The sequence below is a fragment of the Indicator indicator genome, chromosome 38 (assembly GCF_027791375.1).
Source record: "Indicator indicator isolate 239-I01 chromosome 38, UM_Iind_1.1, whole genome shotgun sequence".
NCBI lineage: Eukaryota > Metazoa > Chordata > Aves > Piciformes > Indicatoridae > Indicator > Indicator indicator.
Genome location: NC_072047.1, coordinates 4,585,432 through 4,606,871, shown reverse-complemented (window position 1 = coordinate 4,606,871; position 21,440 = coordinate 4,585,432). Strand labels below are relative to the sequence as shown.

The following is a 21,440-nucleotide window of genomic DNA, read 5'->3' as shown; positions in this document are numbered from 1 at the left end:
TGCTCAAGGATGTCCAAGGACAGCACAAGGGGCACTGGGGCCAAGCTGGAGCAGAGGAGGTGGCAGAGGAACAGAAGGGAAAACTTTGTCACTGTGAGGGTGCAGAGCCCTGGGGCAGGCTGCCCAGAGAGGTTGTGGAGTCTCCTTGTGTGGACACTTTCAAACCCCAGCTGGATGTGTTCCTGTGTAACCTGCCTGGGGTGGGCCTGCTCGGGAAGGGGGTTGGACTGGGTGATCTCTGGAGATCCCTTCCAGCCCCTACTGTGAATCTCTGATCCACTCACAGATGGACCCATGGTACCTCTTGGCTGTAACAAAGCTCTGTGAGGAGCCCTGAGTAGCCTGTTCAGAAACTGCAGGTTCCAGTCTAATTTAAGTTGCATTAATAAAAGTGTGAAACACAACAGTGGCTGAGTTGTCTCAATGTGTGAAAGCCCAGGCCCAGCCTTCCCTGGCTCCCAGGAGTAGCAGCAAGGTGGAGAGCAGAGACCACCACTTGGTGGCCGTAGCTCTTGCTGGGAGTTGCTGCAGTGGTCATGGTAGGTTCAGTTTGAGAACTTTGAGGGAGTTCTGACTTGTTCTGACTTCCCAGCTGCTTCTGTCCCCATGCTGACAGTGAGTGCCTGGAGTCAGAAGTCACTGACCACAGCTCATAGAGCAGTGCCTGTGGCACAGCAGTGACAACACAAAGCACCCAGGGGTCAGGGCTGTGCAGCATCCCAGGAGCAACCCAGCTCAGTCTCCTCGGGTGTAGCTCTCTGGGTTAGGCAGCCTGAGAGACTCAGGATGCTGGGATGCTGCTTTCCAACACTCCTGCTAAAGAAAAGGTCTTGATTCTTGGGCTGGGCATGCACAAAGCCAGGCTACCTGAGCAGCCCAAGGCAGGTGTTGGGATTGCCTTCCCCAAGACAAGGTCTGCTGCACTTGGAGGGCTGGGAGCTCTGGAAAGCTGGCATCGACCACCCTCAGGTCTGAAAACCAGAGAAAAATCTCCCCCAGGATGAACAAAATCTTTTACTTACCTTTAAACCCTGATTTTTGCTGTGCTCATCAGGGCAGGAAGGAGCCTTAAGACACCGTGAGAGGAAATCTCCCTTCTGCAGGGCTGTGTCCATGCCAGGCAGCTTTTCTCCCATGGAAACAAACTATTTTCACAGCTTGATTGGGTCATCAGCTGCAGTTAAATGGTGTCTGCCCCTGCCATGAGTAGGAGGAGCATTAGAGCAGGAAGAATTACTGCTAGAGCCACTAAATCCTCCTCACATTATTTACTTACTAAATTACTTCTAATCCATTAATCTCCAAGAGGCCAAGGGAGCAAGCAGAGGATGTTTAAAGAGCACTGTATAGGAAGCATTCAGCTGCACACAGAGCAAGGCAAAAGAGCTGCCCAAAGGCTACAAACCAGCATAGCTCTACAGGCAGAAGGGCTGAACTTGACTCCTGCATGCAGCTGGCTGCCAACTCCTGGCAGGTCCAGAATGAAGGGCACAGCCCTCGCGAGAGATCACAGAGCCCAGCAGGAGCTGAGTCCTGTTGCTGTGAAACTCCATCCTGACACCCAGGCTGATTACCCTAAGGGGAGAGTCAGACTGGAGATTTCCTACACTGAGAGTGGGGAGCCCAGGGTGGGCAGAGGTGGGAGATGTCCCATCTCAGGTCAGGTTGGTTGGGGCCAGAAGTGACTGAAAGAAAAGTTTGTGCCTCGTGCGGGGGCAGCAGCAGCCAGCTGGGGCTAAGTGCAGCTCCCCAGGCTCCCAAAGGACAGAGGCCACTTCTGTGGCTGTCAGAGAACACAGCTGAGCTGAAACAGCCACACCGGGGGGAAGGGGGAGGGGGCAATTATGAGCTTTGCCTCTGCTGCACTTTAGGAGCTTGCGGGGTAGGTGAAGTCCCCTGCTGGGAAAGGCTGGGTGGTGGAGGGGCTGTGTATAAAAAGTGAGAGGAGAGGCAGGCTGGCAGCACAGCTTCAAAGGGAAAGAGGTGGAGCTGCTCTGCAGCCTCTCCCTGCAAGCAGGTAAGGTCCTTCAGCGAGATGCCAGCTCCCTTTTCACTGCCTCAGTGCTCTCAGCTGCTTGTGCTAGGAAGAGCCTGCAGTGGGAGAGACTGCAAAGGGCTCGGTAAGGAGCAGGGACCTGAGAACAGAGAGTGGCTAAGCTGAGCACATCCCTCAAATAGCAAGAGGAACGTGCATGAAACATTTGAGGTCCAGACATCCCTAAACTTTGAATGGGGGCTCAAAAGTCCTAAATTAGATCTCCATCCAAAATATTCAGATGTTAAATCTCTCTCTCCTGAGCAGACTTCGCAGACTTCGGGAGGCACAGAGTCCAGCTGGGATGTGGAACTGGGGCTCCAGAAATGTAACCTTCTCTTCATTCTTCAAGATAAAATGGAGCTGGGATGTTGTTATGACCAGAAGGATTTGTTCTCTTACAGGATGGAGAAGTCCCTGAAGATCTCTGCCAGTGCTGTCCTGTTTGTCCTGTCTGTGGGGATCTGCTTGGCTCAGCACTGGTCCTATGGTCTGCAGCCAGGAGGGAAGAGGAGCACTGAGAACCTGGCAGAATCATTTCAGGAGGTAGGTTCCAGACTGCGAGAGCCCTGCTCAGAAGCCTGTCCTCAGCTTCCTGAGCAGCCCCTGTAGGTCCTGACAGGCCAGAGCTGCTCTAGCAGAGAGCTGCCCTCCTGAAGGCTGTGCCACTGCCCATGCAGGTTGCAAATGGAAAGGACAACCTGGAGGAGCTGCAGGAGAGTGGCTGCCCAGGCTCCCACCAGCGCTCCAGGGAGCTGCAGGAAGCCATGGTAAGGAAAATGTTTTCCTTTGTCACTCTGGGGAAGGAGGGGACTGACCCAGGCTGGGGAAGTACAGAGAGGGAAGAGAAGAGAGATGGAGGAGGAGGAGGAAGAGGCATGCAGGTTAGTTCACATGTGGCAGCAGTGGTTCTGCCCTCATATCTGCATCACTCTCAAGCACCTCAGAGCTGCAGTCCCAGGGCAGGGCCAGGTTACTCTTAGGCTCCTGCTGTGGCACTGTCAGTGCTCACCACAGTAAAAACAAAAGAAAGTCAAACACGTTCTGCCTCCATACCAATCTCTGCAGCACTCACAGCTGCTTAACTTCAAAGGCTGATTTGCCAGCTGAAGGGCCAGGCCATATGGAAGCTGCTGTTCCCCAAGTCCCTAACTGGGAAATGCATTTTCCATTCGATGCTCTCATGCAGTGACAGCAGCAGCTCCACATCCAAACTCCCTTCCACAGGAAGCCCTCCCCAGCAAAACTGTGCTCTTTAATTAACACAGCAACACCTTGAGCAAGCCAGATGGTCACCATGGTCTGCAGTGCATCTGAGCTGTCCTGGAAGCTGGAACACTCAATCTGGGCTTTGACTCTGGAGCCAAGACCAAAAGTTTCAAGTTCACACTGAGGCCTGAGCGAGGGCTCAGGTTCAGCAACAGCAGAATCCTCTTCCTCATTCCCTGGAGAAGCTGGCAGTGAGCACAACCCAAACCTCACCTTGCAAAGACACACAGCAGGGGAACAAATAACCTGCCCAGACAGGGCAGCTGCCCCAGACACCTCAGGCTTCAACTCAGAGGCAGGAACAGAAATAAACAGCCAAGGGGGAGCCCAGACACAGCAGGCTGGGGCACAGGAAGGTGGTTTCCATTTGAACAGCACTTAGGTACCCAGAGAAGGCCAACAGGGCACCTGTGCCATCGGCACTGCCCCTGCCAGCCTTCTGCAAGCCCAGCTCTGCTCTCAGGGCCAGCTGCTGCAGCTCACAGAGACACCCCACAGGCTGCTGCTTTGTGCAGGCTCAGGCCTCCTGCCCTGAGCTGCTGTCAACAGCTGCTGGGTTGGCCTCCAAGAGCTGGTGCAGCAGTGCAGCCAGTAACAGATGGGAGCTGGTGATGCACTTGGGGATGAAAAGAGCCATTCTTGGGGTCAGTTACATTGTACTGTACCACCAGCCCCCTGGCAGGTGGCAGAGAGACCATGTTGGGTGAGATCTGGGTCATCCTAATCCTCCTTCCCATGGAGACCACAGTCTGAATAGTTCAGCATCTGCTTAGTTTTTACAATTCCATCATCAAGGTTATTTTTCCTCTTTAAATCAATTCCATGCTGTGTGTTGCAGGAAAGGCTGATGGGAGGAGAAGCCAGGCCAAAGAAGATTTAAACCCACCAAGCCCAACAGAAGATGGGACCCAGAATACAATTTTGAAGCTGTGTTAAAACCAATTCCTCTACAAATGGCTTTTGCTTACCTTGTGTTGTGTGAATAAAGACTTTGAAGCTGCATTTGAGTGGCAGGAGATGATTGTGTGCAGGGCTCTGGCTTCTGTGTAAGAGAGAACACATCCAGAGCAGTGGTGGGGACTCTGGGGCAGCACTGGGGCTGTGTCCTGCAGTGGGCACCTGGGGTGGGACAGCCCCACAGGAACAGGGACACTGCCCAGCCTCACTGGGCTGGGTCATACAGGAACAACCTCATGAAAATGCAGCCCCCTCCCCCCGCAGCAGCCCTCTCTGTGCTCTGGGGCTTCACTGCTCCACTCATTTACTGGAAAAAGCTATTTACAGACTTTGCAAGTGGACACATTCTGCACCCAGGACCATTTGCACACTTTGCTTTACGGAGTTAGCGACTCAGATCCTGTTTGCCCAGGGAGGTACAGGCTCCCTTCCCAAGGCTCCCTCCTGCACTGCCCCCAGAGCCAAGTTAAAAGCTCTTCTGGCTCTTGATTCAGCTGCAGAGGACTAAAAGAAAGGGGAAACCAAGGTGATGTTTGCAGTCTGCAGAGGTTTGGCACTGAGCCATCAGCTCTAGGATCTCAAACCACACACAAAAAGATGTTCCATGACATCCACATCCTCCTGGATGGAAGACAAACATGTCCCAGGGTTTGTGCTGTCACTAAAGCTTTATAGTGCCAGCCATGAAAAATGACATCAGTTAAAGCCACTCACTGGGGCTGAACTGCAGCCTGCTGAGGCCTTCACCTCTGCCTCAAACACACAAAGCCTACATGTGAAAAACAGGCTTCAGGTATCTGCAGGGATTCCAGTGCCAGCAGTCAGCCCAAAGCAGCACCAAGAGAAGCTTTTCACCTTTTGCTCAGCTCCTCTGTACCCTTCTGGATGCCCATCCTGCCCTGAAGTTGCTTTGCCACTGACAGGAGCAGGATCAGGTGAAATCCTGTGCTTTGGGGAAGCTCCTCTCCTGCCAAGAAATCAGTGAAATCTCTTTTCTGGTTTACTTTCCCTAGTCCTAGAAAAGCTCACCCTGGCCCACTAAATAATTTGGTCTGCAAGAGCAGAAGTAAGAAAGAAAAGTTTTTAATGAACTGAACCAACTGCAAGAGGGAGCAGCAATGGGTCAGGAACGCTCTCACCATCAAAATCAATCACAGCTAAATTACAGGCATCTGAAGGAAACTACTTCCATTTACAATTATAAAAATAAATAAGGAGTGAGGATCTGAGGCACTGAACTCACTGCAGATCTGGGGGGCACAGTGTGGAGGTCACTGCTGCAGGTTCTCAAAGCCCTGCAGATCACAGAGCTCTTCCCACTGGATTCAGTGTCCTCTCCTAAGCCAATAATCCACTGCAATGCAAAGCTGCCTGCTCCCCTCTCCCCCTGGTGTGGATTAGAGCTGCCACATTTTTAAAGGAATTGATCAGAGAACGACAGGATTGAATGAGAAGCTCTGGGAAAGAAGTGCTGGGCAGATTCCTCCCCAGGAAAGGAATCCTCTACCAGCTGAAGTGTAACACTGGCAGCTGCATGACCCAAGGCAGAGAAGGACTCTCAGAACTTGGGGTTGGAAGGGACCTCTGAAGATCACCTAGTCCAGCCCCCAAGGAAGGGAGAAGACAATTAACCATGCATGTGCCAAGCACTCTGCTCATAATAGCAGTCTGAAAACAGGCAGCCAGAGCCAAATCTCCTCAGGCTAAAGGACAGCTACAGAACTCCTGAACTCCTCCCCAGGGCAGACCACACAGAGTTCCTGTGCAGGGAAAGTAAATCCTTGGTGGAGGTACAAAGTACGGAAATGGGTTAAAGAAACTAAAGCAGGAACACAAAATACCCAAAGGTTTGTCTGCCCCAAACAGCATCAGCTGGGAGTGCAGCAAAGGTTTCTTTGCTCCTGCTGAGTGGTTACCAAAGGAGTTCAAAGCAAAGCTGCCCTGAGAAGCAGATGCAGGATGGGCAAGGCACAAGTGACCAAGAGCTCCAGACCACATCCTGCTGTGCTGCCTGGAGACAAAAAGTTGTTAAGAGTTGCAGAGGTTCCTTCAGTTCATGTGCAGAAGGCAGACAGTGGTTACCACAGGAAGAGGTCGACAGAAAATGAGACAAGAAAACCCTGTGGTGTTCAAGTCAAGCAGTGTCTGTGTCCAAACAGACAACCTGCAGCTGACAGGTCCTGCAGTGCACCAGAGAGGTGAGCCATGGGCAATGTGTCCAGAAAGGCTTCAAAGCTCTCCCTTGAGGAGGCACCAGCGCCTTGTGTGCCACAGCACAGCAGTATGGATGGATCTGATGTGACTGCACTGCAGCTTCCAGAGGGTCTCCAGCCTGTGCTGTGCTGTGAATCCAAGACAGCCCTGTGCTGAGAGCGATCTGCTCTGCAGAGCCAGGCACAGAGCAAAGACAGCTCTTGCAGGCTGCTGGAGCTGGAGCCACACTGAAGCCAAAGGAATGTATGAGAAGATGAGACAAGATGAGGGGAGAGAGAGAGGGGAGAGAGAAAGAAGGAGAGAGAGAGAGAGAAGGGGAGAGAGAGAGAGAGAGAAGGAGAGAGAGAGAGAGAGAGAGAAGGAGAGAGAGAGAGAGAGAGAGAGAGAGAGAGAGAGAGAGAGAGAAGGAGAGAGAGAGAGAGAAGGAGAGAGAGAGAGAGAGAGAGAAGGAGAGAGAGAGAGAAGGAGAGAGAGAGAGAGAGAAGGAGAGAGAGAGAGAGAGAGAAGGAGAGAGAGAGAGAGAGGAGAGAGAGAGAGAGAAGGAGAGAGAGAGAGAGAGAAGGAGAGAGAGAGAGAGAGAAGGAGAGAGAGAGAGAGAGAGGAGAGAGAGAGAGAGAAGGAGAGAGAGAGAGAGAAGGAGAGAGAGAGAGAGAAGGAGAGAGAGAGAGAGAAGGAGAGAGAGAGAGAGAAGGAGAGAGAGAGAGAGAAGGAGAGAGAGAGAGAGAGAAGGAGAGAGAGAGAGAGAGAAGGAGAGAGAGAGAGAGAGAAGGAGAGAGAGAGAGAGAAGGAGAGAGAGAGAGAGAGAGAAGGAGAGAGAGAGAGAAGGAGAGAGAGAGAGAGAAGGAGAGAGAGAGAGAGAGAGAAGGAGAGAGAGAGAGAGAGAAGGAGAGAGAGAAGGAGAGAGAGAGAGGAGAGGGAGAGAGAGAGAAGGAGAGGGAGAGAGAGAGAAGGAGAGGGAGAGAGAGAGAAGGAGAGGGAGAGAGAGAGAAGGAGAGGGAGAGAGAGAGAAGGAGAGGGAGAGAGAGAGAAGGAGAGGGAGAGAGAGAGAAGGAGAGGGAGAGAGAGAAGGAGAGGGAGAGAGAGAGAAGGAGAGGGAGAGAGAGGAGAAGGAGAGGGAGAGAGAGAGAAGGAGAGAGAGAGAGAGAGGAGGAGAGAGAGGAGAGAGAGGAGGAGAGAGGAGAGAAGAGAGAGAGGAGAGAAGGAGAGAGGAGAGAAGGAGGAGAGGAGAGAAGGAGAGAAGGAGAGAAGGAGGAGGAGAGAAGGAGAGAAGGAGAGAGGAGAGAGAGAGAGGAGAGAGGAGAGAGGAGAAGGGAGAGAGAGAGAGAAGGAGGAGAGAGAGAGAGGAAGGAGAGAGAGAGAGGAAGGAGAGAGGAGAGAGAGAAGGAGGAGAGGAGAGGAAGGAGAGAGAGAGAGAGAAGGAGAGGAGAGGAGAGAGAAGGAGAGAGAGAGAGGAGAAGGAGAGAGAGAGAGAGGAAGGAGAGAGAGGGAGAGGAGAGAGAGAGAGAGGAGGAGAGAGGGAGAGAGGAGAGAGGAGAGGGAGGAGAGAGAGAGAGGGAGGAGAGAGAGAGAGGGAGGAGAGAGAGAGAGGGAGAGGAGAGGAGAGAGAGAGGGAGAGAGAGAGAGGAGAGGGGAGAGAGAGGAGAGAGGAGAGAGAGGAGAGAGAGGGAGAGAGAGAGGAGAGGGAGAGAGAGAGAGAGGAGGAGAGAGAGAGAGAAGGGAGAGAGAGGAGAGAGAAGGGAGAGAGAGGAGGAGGGAGAGAGAGAGAGGGAAGGAGAGAGAGGAGAGAGAAGGAGAGAGAGGAGGGAAGGAGAGAGAGGGAGAAGGAGAGAGAGAGAGAGAAGGAGAGAGAGAGGAGAGAGGAGAGGGAGGAGAGAGAAGGAGAGAGAGAGAGAAGGAGAGAGAGGAGAGAAGGAGAGAGAGAGAGAGAAGGAGAGAGAGAGAGAGAGGAGAGGAGAGAGAGAGAGGAGAAGGAGAGAGAGAGAGAGAGGAGAGAGAGAGAGAGAAGGAGAGAGAGAGAGAGAAGGAGAGAGAGAGAGAGAAGGAGAGAGAGGAGAGAAGGAGAGAGAGAGAGAGAAGGAGAGAGAGAGAGAGAAGGAGAGAGAGAGAGAGAAGGAGAGAGAGAGAGGAGAGAGAGAGAGAAGGAGAGAGAGAGAGAGAAGGAGAGAGAGAGAGAGAAGGAGAGAGAGAGAGAAGGAGAGAGAGAGAGAGAAGGAGAGAGAGAGAGAGAAGGAGAGAGAGAGAGAAGGAGAGAGAGAGAGAGAAGGAGAGAGAGAGAGAGAAGGAGAGAGAGAGAGAGAAGGAGAGAGAGAGAGAGAAGGAGAGAGAGAGAGAGAAGGAGAGAGAGAGAGAGAAGGAGAGAGAGAGAGAGAAGGAGAGAGAGAGAGAGAAGGAGAGAGAGAGAGAGAAGGAGAGAGAGAGAGAGAAGGAGAGAGAGAAGAAGAGAGAGGACTGCAGGACAAAGACTCCTGCTGACAACGCTCAGGTCTCTGCCTGCACTCAAGGACCTTGGGAGACTGCAGATCACATCCCAGCACCTGGCACCTCAGGAGCTTCAGGGCTTCAGAATGGCTGTGATCTGCTCCCCTTCATGCCAGCCAGGGCTTGCTGTGCTGCAGGCACAGGGGGAGGGATGGAAGCCTCAGGAGGGCTGCAAAGCTGCAGTCAACTGGTGTGAAAACCCTGCAGGACACCTCTCACACTGGAGTGGCTTCCCTTGTGTCAAACTCTGGTGCCAATCACCACTGTACCAGGTTCAGACTGGGAATGAGCTGCTGGAACTGCAGCAGTGAGAAAACCTCATGACAAAGAAGCCCAAGACAGAGGAATTGCAGCAGGGAAGCCTCTGGAAACGCAAACCAGAGGGCAGGGAATGCAGCCACAAGAGCTCCTCTTGGTATTCCCCACAGCAAAGTCCCAGGGCTGTGGATGGGCTGGCAGGGGAGTCCCCAGCCCCAGCACATCAGTGGAAAGCAAGCAGCCACTTCACTCCAGGGTCTTCTGCCAGAGCGGGCAGGGAAGATCCTCACTGCAGTCCCTGCTCTGCAGACACCACGCTGGATTTTCTGGTTTTGGGGGGTGGGGGGGGAGGTTTGGCTTCATGTCTGCTGGGTAGTGGTGGAGCAACCTGAGAAGGTAAACCAAAAACAGAAAAGGAAACCATTACCAGCACGTTGAGGCATCCTGCTGGCCCAGGCAAATGCAAAGGGTCCTGCAGGACTTGATGCCTCTTTCAGGCCCAGATCTTTGGCCCCTCAGTGCCACATGCAGTGGATGAGAGGAGCAAACAAGGACAGGTCTGCAGCAGCTAACAGAAGCAGAAAGTTTTTGATTTCTAGCTTCAGCTGCTTCTGATCTCAGATGTGTTTCCAGCAGCATCACCCTAGAAGCAGCTGGGAAACCCCCCCAGGAGTCTCCTTTTCCAAAGCCCCACACCAGCTCTTATCTCCTCACCTCGGCAGAGTTCCTGGGGTTGCTGTTCTCGTAGGGTTTGCTTTTGGGGGGAGGGGGAGGTGGGGTGCTCGGTAGGGCAGCAGTCACCAACCCATCAGCCTGCAGCGAGGGGAAGCCTGGAAGCACCAACAAGAGAAGGCATCAGAGCAGGCAGAAAAGGGACAGCAAAGGGACAGAGCAAGCAGATTCATTCACCCTCTGGTGCTTCCCATCTGCTAGCAGCTCTCAGCTGAGTTTCCAAGCTGCAGAGCAGCTTTGCCTGTAGCTTGCCACGTGGGGGGAGCTCTTGATCATTAACTAACAAAGCCTCCAGGGCTTGTCTTATGCCACAGAGCTGCTGAGGAGCACCATGCTGCACTGCTGTAGTCCCAGCCCAGAACTCTCAGCAGATACTCCTCAGGTGTGTGCTGAACCCCCTGGCTGGATGCATTTAGGAGCATCCACGCTGATGAAATGTGCTGTCCAGGGTGGGGTTCCATGCATCTCCCCATGAGTCCACACAGGAGAAGATAAGAAAGAAACTGAAGATAAAAATTGTGCTCTGGAATTCATCTGAGAGACCAATTCTGACAAGTGAGATGAAGCTCCAGGTATGAATGACAGCAATGCTTTGATAACCTGCCAGATGTTGTTACCTAACAAACACCTCCACAAAGAGCCAGAGCCACTTTCTGTGAACTCCTTCAAGAGCAGCTCCTCCCTCCTCCTCTCCCTTCCCAGTGGCAATTCCTGCTCCTGGAGGTGCTGCTGAAGGATGTGGCAACTGCTCCACAGCAGAACTTACTTTGGGTTCGTGGGGTTTTGGGAGTGATGGGTGGTGGGCTCCAAGTGCTTGGCTGCTGGAGTGAGGATCCCTGAAGCAGAGTCAGTCTGTTGTCTCCTAGCTGAAGACTCTTTGGCCTTTGTGCTTTCCCAGACATGCCCTGGTTGGAACAAAGAGCAGAGAGAAGCTTCAGCAGTCAGCAAGGCTGATGCACAGGCAGTCAGAGCTGTCACAAAGGCATCAGCATGCTCCAGGAAGGTGCACTGGGGTGAAAACCCTGGCCTGGCTGAGCCCCACCAGGGAGCACTGAGTCTGCTCCCAGGACACTGCCTGTGCTCCCTGCTTGGGGCTGACATGGACATTTGGGACCAGATGATCACCCTGGGTCCCACTGCCAGTCTCAGTGCCTAGGGGTCCCCAGCACACTCTCCATCACAGCACTCCCAGTCTCTCTCATGCAGTCTTTGCAGATAATTTGCCCCAGCAGTGAGCTCCTGCCCCCAGAGGTCTGCTGCAAAACAGAGCCTGCATGAAACAGCTTTCCAAAAGCCCAAGCTGGTCACCTGGCTACCAGACCACCTTCCTCCAGCTCCCAGTCCACCAGACTGACCTTCACCTTGCACTGCATCTGATCTGTGCAGTGATGCTGAGTGATAGCAGCTAAACATCTGGCTTGACAGCTGGATTTTGGGCTAGTAGTGTCTGCCTGCTCTGAAGCCCAGAACCATTCTAGGTGGTGCTGAGCACATCGGGGAGTCTCCTCCCCTCCCACAGGACATGAGGGCACTCAGCACCTGGATGGAACATCAGTGCCTCATGCTGCAGCCCAGCTGTGCCAGCAGTGTTCCGAGCAGGAGTGGCTCAGATGAGCAAAGCTGTTGGGATCTGAACCCCTCCCACCATGTAATGAAGTTTCCAGCGACAGGCATGGCTGAAACCCAAGCAAGCACTGACACTTCCTGCTCTGGACTTTATGACTCTGTTATTATTAGGACATCTTTTTACCATTTTGGAGGTCAGTTCCACTTCTGGCTCCTTCTCTACAATGACCTGAGACTTCCTGAGACTCCACTCCTTCCGCTTCAGCTTGCAGATCCTGCTGTCAGCATCATCCTTCAGGGGCAGCTCCTCAGCTCTGGAAGTTGTCGATGTTCTCCTCTCCAAGAGAGGCTCCAGAATAGAGCTGTGGCCCACACCCAAAGAGGGAGAAGCCACGAGGCATGAGTCCATTGGCCATTTAAAGCTCTGGGTGTCAACACACTGTGACCCTGCAGCTTGCCTCAGAGGTGGTTGCAAAAGCTTGAGCTGTGACCACGGAGCTCTCCTGACAGCTGTGCTGCTAAAGCTGCTCTATCAGCTGTGCGCTGTCTTGTGTACAGCACAGAGTCCTCAGGCCTACAGAGCATGCCTCAGCACCTCCACTCCCTGGCTAGCACAGCTGCAAACTCCATGTCCAGAGCAGTGATACCAGGAGCTGTGCAGCACCCCCTGAGTGCAGCCCTGTGCAGAGCAAAGCAGACTACCCAGCCCTGTGGGATCTCACACCTCTGATTTCAGCATTCCTGGGAAACTGGACTGGTGTGCATCTGACACCCCCTGCAGCAGCATGCAGACAAGTGGGGTCAGAGGCAGACAGGGGGTCCAGTTCCCAGGAGTGTCCCTGGCTGTGTGTAGGATGCACACTGCTGTACTCCACCTCACATCTGCAAGGTGCTGCAGCAGTGACTCTAGGCAGGAGCCAGCTGCCTGGCACACGCAGAGGCTGAGCACTGACCTGTCTGAGCCTGGCCTGGAGGAAGTGCTGTCAGACGAGGCAGAAGACGTGGAGAGCACAGAGGATGCCAGGGAGGTGACGGAGAGCCGCCGCAGCATGGAAGAGAGGATGTAAGGCAGCACCACGGAGCCTGACCTGCTCGGCTTCCGCTCGGTCAGCGAGGGAGGCTGCAGCAGACACCTAGGTGAGCCACGCAGCACGAGCCCAGCAGGGAGGGGACAGCAGCGTGCCAGGCACAGCCAGGCTGGCTCACCAGAGTTATCACCCCGTACTGCCTCTCCACCTTCCTCCTCAGCTCTTGGAAGCAGGCTGCCAGCCTGTTGTGCAGGGGCTTCAGCTGCTCCGTCAGCTTCTCACCGTGCACCCTGATCCCTTCTGCCAACAGTGGCATCTGGAAGGAGGAACAAAGCTAAGCCACAAAAGGACACATCATCTCTGCTGCTCCAGGGCAGAATTTTCTATGCACACCTCAGATGACAGCTCAGGCCCTGGCTCAGGACACTGCAGGATCTCCATATGCTCAAGGAACAGGAACACTTTTCTCCATTGCTCCCTACAGTTCCCTCTTCCCACTCAGGTCCCACCTGCACTCAACACGGTGCTCCCACTCCCTTCCCAGGGCCATACCTGCAGAGCAATCAGGTACTTCAGCAGTTCAATTTTCTCTTGATCTTCAGGATGTTCTTGAAGATACTTCTCTGTGAAAAAGGCCTGAGAGCAGAGAGGTGAATCAGACACTGCTTGGCTCACAGCTAACTGAGCAAGGATCCCTTTATTTCAAAAGCAATTCATTGCCATTACTCCTCAGATTAAACCTAGATTTTACTACCTCCCTGACAGAGGGCTGAGGGACAAAGATCAGTGGTTGGTTGTTGGGAACTGGGTACAAAGCAGACTTTGGGGATTTTTGTTAGAAAAAATAACCCCAAGTTATTTTTCAGTAAAGCAGAGCTCTGCCCAAGCAGTGACCTCATGGGCAGGGTTTTCTTCAGTTCCAACTCCCTTCTCACAACCAGTCCTGATCTGCATGACCAAGCTTGCAGCACTCCTTGCTCAAATGCCAGCAGCAGCTCCAATCTCTTGACTCTCAGTTCAAAAAGCACTCAGTGACCTCAGAACAGACAGCCAAAGAAGTTCAGCTGCAGAGCAGGACACCTCCTGCCTGTGATCTCCTCAGGCTCTGTCCTCTGAAGCACAACATCCTCACACGGGGCTTGTGAGGAAGATTCAGTAGGAACAAAGTCTGATGAGGTTTGACTCCCAAAGCTCCTCAAGTGTTTACCTTTCACCAACAGGATCTGGTGCTGGTTCAGAGCTGAGCACAAATGCACTGCCCTGGGCTTGCAGCCTTACAGTGGTGCCCATTCTCACCCTGTGTTTGCAGCTGCTGCCCTCACCTGCATCACAATTCCTGCTCAGAAGAATTTAACTTTTCTTTTTTCTAAATAAAATCCTTCACAGTTTTTCATTTGCTTTCAAGAAAGGTCTCTCTGATCTCCTTCAGCCTCTGCCTGCATTCCTTGCCCTGCCTTCCATGAGCAGGACCTGTGTCCCCCAGGCTTTACAGGCCCAGTGGCAGGGCTCTGGTGTCAAGAGGAAGTCAGCCTGGGAGAGGGCTGCCCAGCAGCTCCCAGTGGGGTGGCTTGCTTGAAAGTGTTTAATTATTGCAAGAAAGCACATCTTAAAAATGCAGACTCTGGCTTTTGGCTGCAGTGGAACAATTAAAACTCAACATTTCAGCCCACCCACAAAAGCCAAATGTCCTTTGCTGATCTTCAACTGAAATAGGAAAATGTGACCCAGAACTGAGTACTTCCAGATGTGGCTGCAGATATTTTCTGGTTCCCACTTTCAACTGATTTCCCACTTTTGTAATTCTAAACTTGATGTCAACCTTAATTCATAAAATGGGAGGATCTAGGGCCAAGCTCAGCCTGGCAAAGTGTGCAGCTCCTCTGGAAGCAGCAGAGCTGGATCCCAGATAAATCGGACCTCTGCCATTCAGCTTTTGCACTTCACTCCATGTGCCTGGAACCCATCAAAAGCTTTTAACACCACCCATGCAGCTGATGGAAGTGAGCAAGCCCTTGTGCTGGGAACACCAGCATCAGATACCGGGGACAGGCAGCACAGTGAACCACAGCCAGAACAAGGGAGAACATTCCCTGCTCAGCTGAAGCCAACTGACTGAAGCTGGAGGGGAACTGGGGCTCTTGCCCTGAACATTCCCTTTGCTGCAGGACTCCACAAACATTCTCTGCTGGAAGGAGAAATCCTCCTCTCCCTCAGCCTGTGACACCAACCCAGTGCAGGAACATCAGCACTGCCCTACCTGCACTGCTCACTGTGCTGCCCAAGAACCTCCATGTCCCTATGAGCCAGGGCCAGGTCCAGATTATTGTTCCCACTGGGGATGAGCCCAGAGGGCTCCTGGTGTACAGCACTACAGCTGGCACTGCAGGTGTGGGGGTTCCCACCTGGGCTCTGCTGGAAATCTCTCTGTTCTGCTCAGGACCCACAGACACAGCTACAGGACCCACACCAAGCAGAGGCCACCAGGCTGAGCTACAGCTTAGTGCAAGAGACCTTTTCATAGTTGCAGTACCCCCCCCAGACACATTTCCATAGTTGCTGTACCCCTCAAGAGACCTTTTCATAGTTGCTGTACCCCCCCATGACGGCAGGGTCCACGATGCCACTCAGCAGCATGGAGAGAGGGTGCACAGGCAGGCTGCGGTCCCAGCCCTGCTGCTGCACCATGTTGCTGATCCTCTCGTTGGTCAGCTCCATCGTCTCGATGGCATTCTGCAGGGGGCTCAGCTCCTCCTGGCAGACAGAACAGCACAGCTTTCAGTCACCTCCACTCCGTATGGAGCTGAGTCAGCCCTGGTGTGTGAAGGGCACCCAGGAGCCTCCAGCAGAGGATTTTGTGCTGTCCTGCTCTCAGGCCTTAGCCTGAAGGAACAGCAGCTTAGGACTTGGCTGCTGGCTGTGGAGCAGGTTGCAGAGGCGACCACTCTCCAGACAGTCCATGCAGAGCTTTGCTGCCTTGGGCAGAGCTGTCTGCAGATGGCATCAAAGGACAAGCACACCAAGGAGGTGCACATTTGCTGTGGGGAGCTCCTATCCTGTGCCACATCCCCAGGCAGCCCTGACTGCAGCAGTGCAGGACAGGAGGGAGCAAGGCGCAGCCCTGGCCAAAACTCACCGTTGTGATCTGCTTGACTTCAAACCACTTGAGGATGCCTGGAAAGGAGTAGGCTGTGGTGTACGTTGTCCTTTCTATCCACATGTTCTGGGGGGAGAAGGAGCAAATCTACATGAGCACAGGAGCAAGGGAAGATGCCATGGCACTGCACATCTCAACAGCTTAACTGATCCTTCATGGTCAGAGGCTGGCCTCTGGAGGATGGCTGCACCACCCACAGCCTGCCAGACACACAGCTGGACCCTGCAGGGAGCTGTGCTTGGACACCACAACATTCATGGACCCTAGATCAAGGACTCTGAGTGCTGCAGCATCAGCAGCAGAGCCCTCAGCCCTGTCACTGGCTTTGTGCAAAGACTGCAAAGTGAAGCACAGATCCTCGTGTGCCACAGGGGAGGGAAAGAACATTGTGTCAGTGGTTCAAGATGCCACCAAACACAAATCATCCCACAGGATGCCCCCTGACAGCACAGACCCCCAGAGCAGCTGGCACCAAGAGCAGAGGACTCACAGCAAACTCGTTCTCAGGGTCCTTCTCTCCCTTGCGCAGGGGTCGGGAGTGGGTGAACTGCTGCACCTCGTTGGCTCTGTAGTAGCTAGGAGGAAGCAGAGGCAGTGGTGAGTGCTGCCACCTCTCACCCTCCCTGCAGCAGTGCACTGCTGCTTGCTCCCAGGAACAACAAGGTCTGAAATGGACTGAGAAAGCAGACACCAAGGTGCCTCCAGCCTGTGCCCAGGCTAGCTGAGAGAACTACAGAGGAGATGCTGAGGGAAAAGGCAAAGAAATTACTTCAGGATCTGCTCAGGAACAGATTTGTCTTTGTAATTAGGTGGCAGGTTCATCACAGGCTTCACAATGAAGCACTGCACATCTGGGCAGCTGCAGTTAAGGATGAGAAACTCTGAATCCTTCAGGGGAAAGAGGAGAGGGAGAGCAATACCCTTCCTGTGTTCATTGAGCGTGAAAGACTTCTCAACACCTCCCTCTGCTCTTGCCATGGCTGCAGAAGCTCTCACAGGCACTGTGCTGCTGCATGTTGCGCAGCAGCCCAAAGGGCTCCACAGACACTTCCAGCCACAGCAGCTCTCTGCTGAGTGCTTGGGAAGCTGTGTGCCACTGCTTCCAGCTCAGCACTGGTGGGATACCAGCCTGGTGCAGTGTGCCCAGCTCACTGGGTACCCTCCAGCACACTCCTATGGCACAACCAGAGGAGGAAGGAGGCACTTCAGCAGGGAAGGGCAAGGAACAGGTTCTGAGCAAAAGGGAAAAAAAAGAGCCTGAGACAAAGGAGGTTAAAAAGAGCACAAACTGCAGCCCCATCCCCCCTGCCCAACACAACCGTGACCTGGGCACCCCAGCTCCTCAGCTCTTCTGAAGACATCTGCAAGGATCCAAGAACCACCTGTGCCAAATCCAAGCTATGCAGCTGCTCCCCTTTAGAATGAGGCCAGAAACCTGGAACCAAACACCCCCAAACTTTTGGAAGAGTTCAGATCTGACTCCAAATTTTGCAGTTCGGGTTCATCTTGGGCCAAAAACATCAGAACAAACACAAACAGATGCAAAGGAAGTAGCTGAAACAAAGCAGCAATAGAAGAGGCATTTTTTGATACCAAGTTTGGTCCTGAATGAATTTTAATTTCCTGTGTGGCTTCAGTGCTTGGCAGACTCCTTGCAGGAGCAGCATCTGGTAGCACTGCTTGGGCTGTGCCTTTATGCACAGCTTTGTGAGCCAAGATGGACCATCAGGCTCCAGCCTGGCCTCTGAAACACAGGCTGGGAGCCCAGGCTTGTACTGATCTACATCTTCCAGGAGCATGCCTGCTGTTGACTGGAAGTCACAAACAAGAATCTGAGGCATCTTGGCCAGGCTGCTGACCATGCCCAGAGTCCAGAGGACCTCAAGCCTCGTGGTGTGCTGTGGCACACAGCTGGGAGTGTCCCCAGCACAAGCAGACAAGGGAAAGGCTGCTCAGTCAGCAACCTCCAGCAACATCATCACTCCACACTCCTCCAAAAGTGACTCGAATGGAAAAATGAGAAGGCAGCAACCTCAGAATTGCCAGGAAACTGCAGCAAGAGAGCAGGCTGCCACTTTCTGTACCCCACTTGGCTGCATTTCACCTCTTGCTCCTCCAAACTCCAAACTGGAGCACAATGCCCTGCAGCAGCCAGCACCACCTGCTTGAGAAGACAGCACGAGAAATGCTGACCTGCAGTGTTAGGGCTTCACCCCAGCCTCAGCTCCCTTAACTCTGCCAACACCAAGCCCTTTCTCTCAGCAGGTTTTGGCTCACCACAGCAGTCCTGGACAGTCTCATTCCCATACCCCTTGCCTGCCTTCAAAGGCCCCCAGGAGCTGTCAGTTCCTTGCTTATTACTCTTTACCAATGCTGCTATTCTAGGGAAGAGGCAGATCCTGAAGGTGCCAAGACCACAACAGAAGCAAAAGATACACTGCTTAGGAGAGGACTTGATCTCCTTTCCTGGAGGAGCAGTGCTGGTCATCTTCTCAGCACTGGGAAACTGAGTCAGCAGCTTCAGGTTGAAGTCCTCCCTTCGCTCATACTCTTTGCCACGGTAGATGAAGATTTTATTCTGTGGGTAGCAGAAGAAAAAGGGAATTAACACTAAACAGAGCAGTAAGCCTACTGGCAGGAACAGTGTGTCTCCCAGCTGAGCAGACAGTCAGAAGGTGGGAGAGAGAAACCAGGCTGGGCTGAACACAGCAGCTCTCAGGTCAAGACCCTGCAATGTCAACCTGATCAGCTTCAAAATTCCCTGCTCCACACACAGTGCTCTTGATCCTGGCCTTGCTTGCCAGCACTCCAAGAATCACACATCCAGCTCATGGAACCTCAGCCACAGCTCTGATCTGGTGTGGCCAAAGCACTCTTCAAGGCAGGGGACCGCAGGCTCCTCGCCAAACTGCGCCTGGTGAGAGCTGCCTGGGGATCCCCCAGGCACAGACAGCAGCTGAGCGCTGCAGAACTCTTACCCGGAGGAAGGAGGGGAAGCCCTGCCCATAGTATCCAACAGCAAAGTACTCTGGCTGGGGCCTCATGGCCTTCATGATGTTCTCATAAAAAGCAGCTCGTTTCTTCTGAAAGGCAGAAGGTGAGCAGCAGTCAGTGCCCAGGGACACTGCCAGGCTGTAGCCCATGCTCCCACTGACCCCTCCTGATCTCAGCTCTCCCCACAGAAGGCTTTTCACATTTGTTTCTTTGATACAGGATCTCACACCCATTGACTTGGTTCGATATTTGTTTTGTCTGGGCCAGAGCCAATTTCATGTCCTGGCTGGCAGCTGTGAGGACAATGCCTTGTGCTCCAGGAGGGTCCTCAAACCCCTGCACTGCTGCAGCAGAAGCCCAGCATCAGCCTGCTCTGGAAGGGAGCAGGGACAAAGGGGAACAAATGTCAGAGAACTGGCAGCAGCAGAGCTGAGCAGATGACTCTCAGATGAAGAAACATAAAACCCATCTGGTTACATCTTGAACCACTGTACTCAGAGCCCAGCTGATCCTACAGCTCTGTGCTCAGACAGTGGTTTCAGCACAGGAACAACCAGGGGATGAGATTTATGGAGCCTGAAAATGCACCATGCAAAGGTTACCTGCCCTGATTAACATCAGGAATGCCAAACATCTGCACATGAGGTTGTGATGGTGGTTACAATGTCAAACCCACACTTTGTGACAGAATATGAACTATCCTAGTACTGGGCTTTATAAAAGCCATGGGAACTACTTCACAGAAATGTGTTTGGGGCTTCTCATGCTCCATATCACCTTAGGCAGCCAGCAGCCTGCTGAAAATGGAGAAAAAATTCTTACCAGGAGATGACCAAGTCCCTCATAATCAAAGACCTTGTTCTCATACATGGCAGCCAGCTCCTTGCTCAGTTGAATAGCTTTTTCCCACATCTCCAGGGAGGGTGAAGGGAGGCAGGTGAGGAAGGAGAGCACAAGCACAAGAAAAGATTCAGTTAAAAGCAGCTGATGGCAGAGGGAGTGGAGCAGCAAGCTCAGCTGACTCCACTCAGGCAGGACACTCACCTTGCCCCTGTCGAAGAAGGAGATGATTTCCTGGTAGAGCTTCTCCTTGAGCTCCTGCTGGGAGTACACATAGTAGCTGTCCCTCTGCAGGAGGTGGGGCACACAGGGCTTCTCAGACCACTGGAAGAGGAGGAGAAAAGGCAAAGCTGAAGAACTGGAGCATCTTCAGGTATCAGATCCTCACAGGCTGCAGGGATGCAGTTAAGACAAGGCAGAGGGAAGACAAGGCAGCTGTGCAGTGGCACAGAGCAAGCCAGGCATGCACACACACACTGCACCTCACAGCATGGCTGGGGCCACCAGCAGCTAGCAAGGAACAACTTCAACCCCTCCAACTGGCTGCTAGGAGCCTCCTCTCCCCCAGCACACGCAGCCAGAAAGCTTCAGTCCCATGCAAAGTTCTTCCAGCATCAGAAGTTCATTTAAAGTCAGTTCAGGAATTCATCTGAACTTGCACCATTTTCAGTCACATTAAAAAGAGCTTTCCAGTGTGGGCAGAGCTGCACAGCTGAGGTGCCTCTGGCTCAAAGGCTCCCACAGGGGCACTACCTGACCCTGCATGCTCCACAGGGTGCCCAATCTACATTAAAATGGCTTAGGCCAGGGTGTTGCAGGCTGTTCCCACAGAGCTGGAAAAGCTCTGTCCTATGACTCTGGCCATGGGCATTTTCTCCCAGCTCACTACAGCTCTGTTCCACCCAGAGCAGGTAACAAACTCCTTGCTTTCATCCACTGAGCTGCTCTGCAAACTTGTGAAGCTCCTTGGTGATTACCAGAGCCTGGGGAATGCCAAGGTACATCAGAGGAAAGAGAATAAAGAAGGCAACTATTTCCTCTGAGCTGTTTGCATTTCACTGAACCCCCACACCCTGAGAGAAGAAACCAGAAGTGGCTGTGGAGCAGTACCTGCAGCAGCTCTGCGTGCAGCAGCAGGGTGTAAGCTGCTTCAGTGTAGTTCTCACAGTCTATGTGCAGGTCCCGCAGCTTGTAGAGGTACCTGAGCACAGCACAACAGCTGTCACCTGAGTGCCACCTGCAGGGGGGCTCCTGTGTGCAGAATTGCAGCAGGAAGAAAGGCCTCTGCACGGGCTAATGTAAATGTTCCCTACCTGATGTAAATGTCCTCTCTCTTCTTCTCCTTATAAAAGTTCTGCCAACAAGAGAAAGAAACCAAACTTTATGATGTGAAGCGCCAAGGGTTTGCACCATCCCCTCCAGACAGGCCATCCAAGCAGCAGCTTTGGCTGTGTCAAAGCCCTCTGGTGTCACTTTGTCTGTTCAAGCACAGACAGCTGTGCATCAACGCCTGAGAGCCCCCAGCACAGGGCAGCCCCCAGCCCATACCAGCAGGTTGACTGTGCAGCTCATGCGGTTCTCCCTGCTCTCCTCCTGCATGGTGGTCCTGTAGTCCAGCAGGTGCTCCAGCAGGCTGCTGACCAGCAGGGCAAACACCTCCCCAGGGGCAGCCAGGTACTTGTGCTTCCGACAGTGCTCCAGGAGGCTGTGGGAGGGGAGGTGCAGCTGCAGCCCAGCTCCAGTGTAAGCCACCCAGAGCCCTCAGCTCACAGCCAGACACACTCCCTGCCCGGGGACCCTGGCAGTGCCAAGCAGCACCCCACAACCCCAGACACCCAAGCAGGGCAGGTCAAAGCCTGCCTTACTCAACCAAACCCTGGGCTCTTCTACTCTCGGTGCTGGAAGAAGTCTCTGA

The 21,440-nt window shown here is 53.3% G+C and overlaps 2 protein-coding genes across 2 annotated transcripts in view; one reads left to right on the top strand and one right to left on the bottom strand.

Moving 5' to 3' along the window:
* The first annotated feature begins 2,440 nt into the window (after positions 1 to 2,440).
* On the top strand, positions 2,441 to 4,184 carry GNRH1 (gonadotropin releasing hormone 1). Its single transcript, XM_054396671.1, has 3 exons — positions 2,441 to 2,581; positions 2,716 to 2,805; positions 4,143 to 4,184. The coding sequence occupies exons 1-3, from the start codon at positions 2,441 to 2,443 to the stop codon at positions 4,182 to 4,184; spliced, it is 273 nt and encodes a 90-aa protein (XP_054252646.1).
* A 5,313-nt stretch (positions 4,185 to 9,497) lies between these two features.
* Positions 9,498 to 21,440, bottom strand: part of DOCK5 (dedicator of cytokinesis 5) — a 45,421-nt gene continuing 33,478 nt past the window's right edge. The window contains exons 35-52 of the mRNA XM_054396632.1: positions 21,074 to 21,230; positions 20,839 to 20,879; positions 20,636 to 20,726; positions 19,730 to 19,849; positions 19,508 to 19,597; positions 18,670 to 18,774; positions 18,128 to 18,269; positions 16,461 to 16,542; positions 16,182 to 16,266; positions 15,671 to 15,757; positions 15,112 to 15,288; positions 13,090 to 13,173; positions 12,716 to 12,853; positions 12,463 to 12,629; positions 11,694 to 11,871; positions 10,710 to 10,848; positions 9,926 to 10,041; positions 9,498 to 9,599 (exon numbers count right to left, since the gene is read on the bottom strand). Of these exons, the coding sequence (XP_054252607.1) occupies positions 9,498 to 9,599; positions 9,926 to 10,041; positions 10,710 to 10,848; positions 11,694 to 11,871; positions 12,463 to 12,629; positions 12,716 to 12,853; positions 13,090 to 13,173; positions 15,112 to 15,288; positions 15,671 to 15,757; positions 16,182 to 16,266; positions 16,461 to 16,542; positions 18,128 to 18,269; positions 18,670 to 18,774; positions 19,508 to 19,597; positions 19,730 to 19,849; positions 20,636 to 20,726; positions 20,839 to 20,879; positions 21,074 to 21,230 (2,101 nt within the window). The remainder of the gene's footprint in view (positions 9,600 to 9,925; positions 10,042 to 10,709; positions 10,849 to 11,693; positions 11,872 to 12,462; positions 12,630 to 12,715; positions 12,854 to 13,089; positions 13,174 to 15,111; positions 15,289 to 15,670; positions 15,758 to 16,181; positions 16,267 to 16,460; positions 16,543 to 18,127; positions 18,270 to 18,669; positions 18,775 to 19,507; positions 19,598 to 19,729; positions 19,850 to 20,635; positions 20,727 to 20,838; positions 20,880 to 21,073; positions 21,231 to 21,440) is intronic.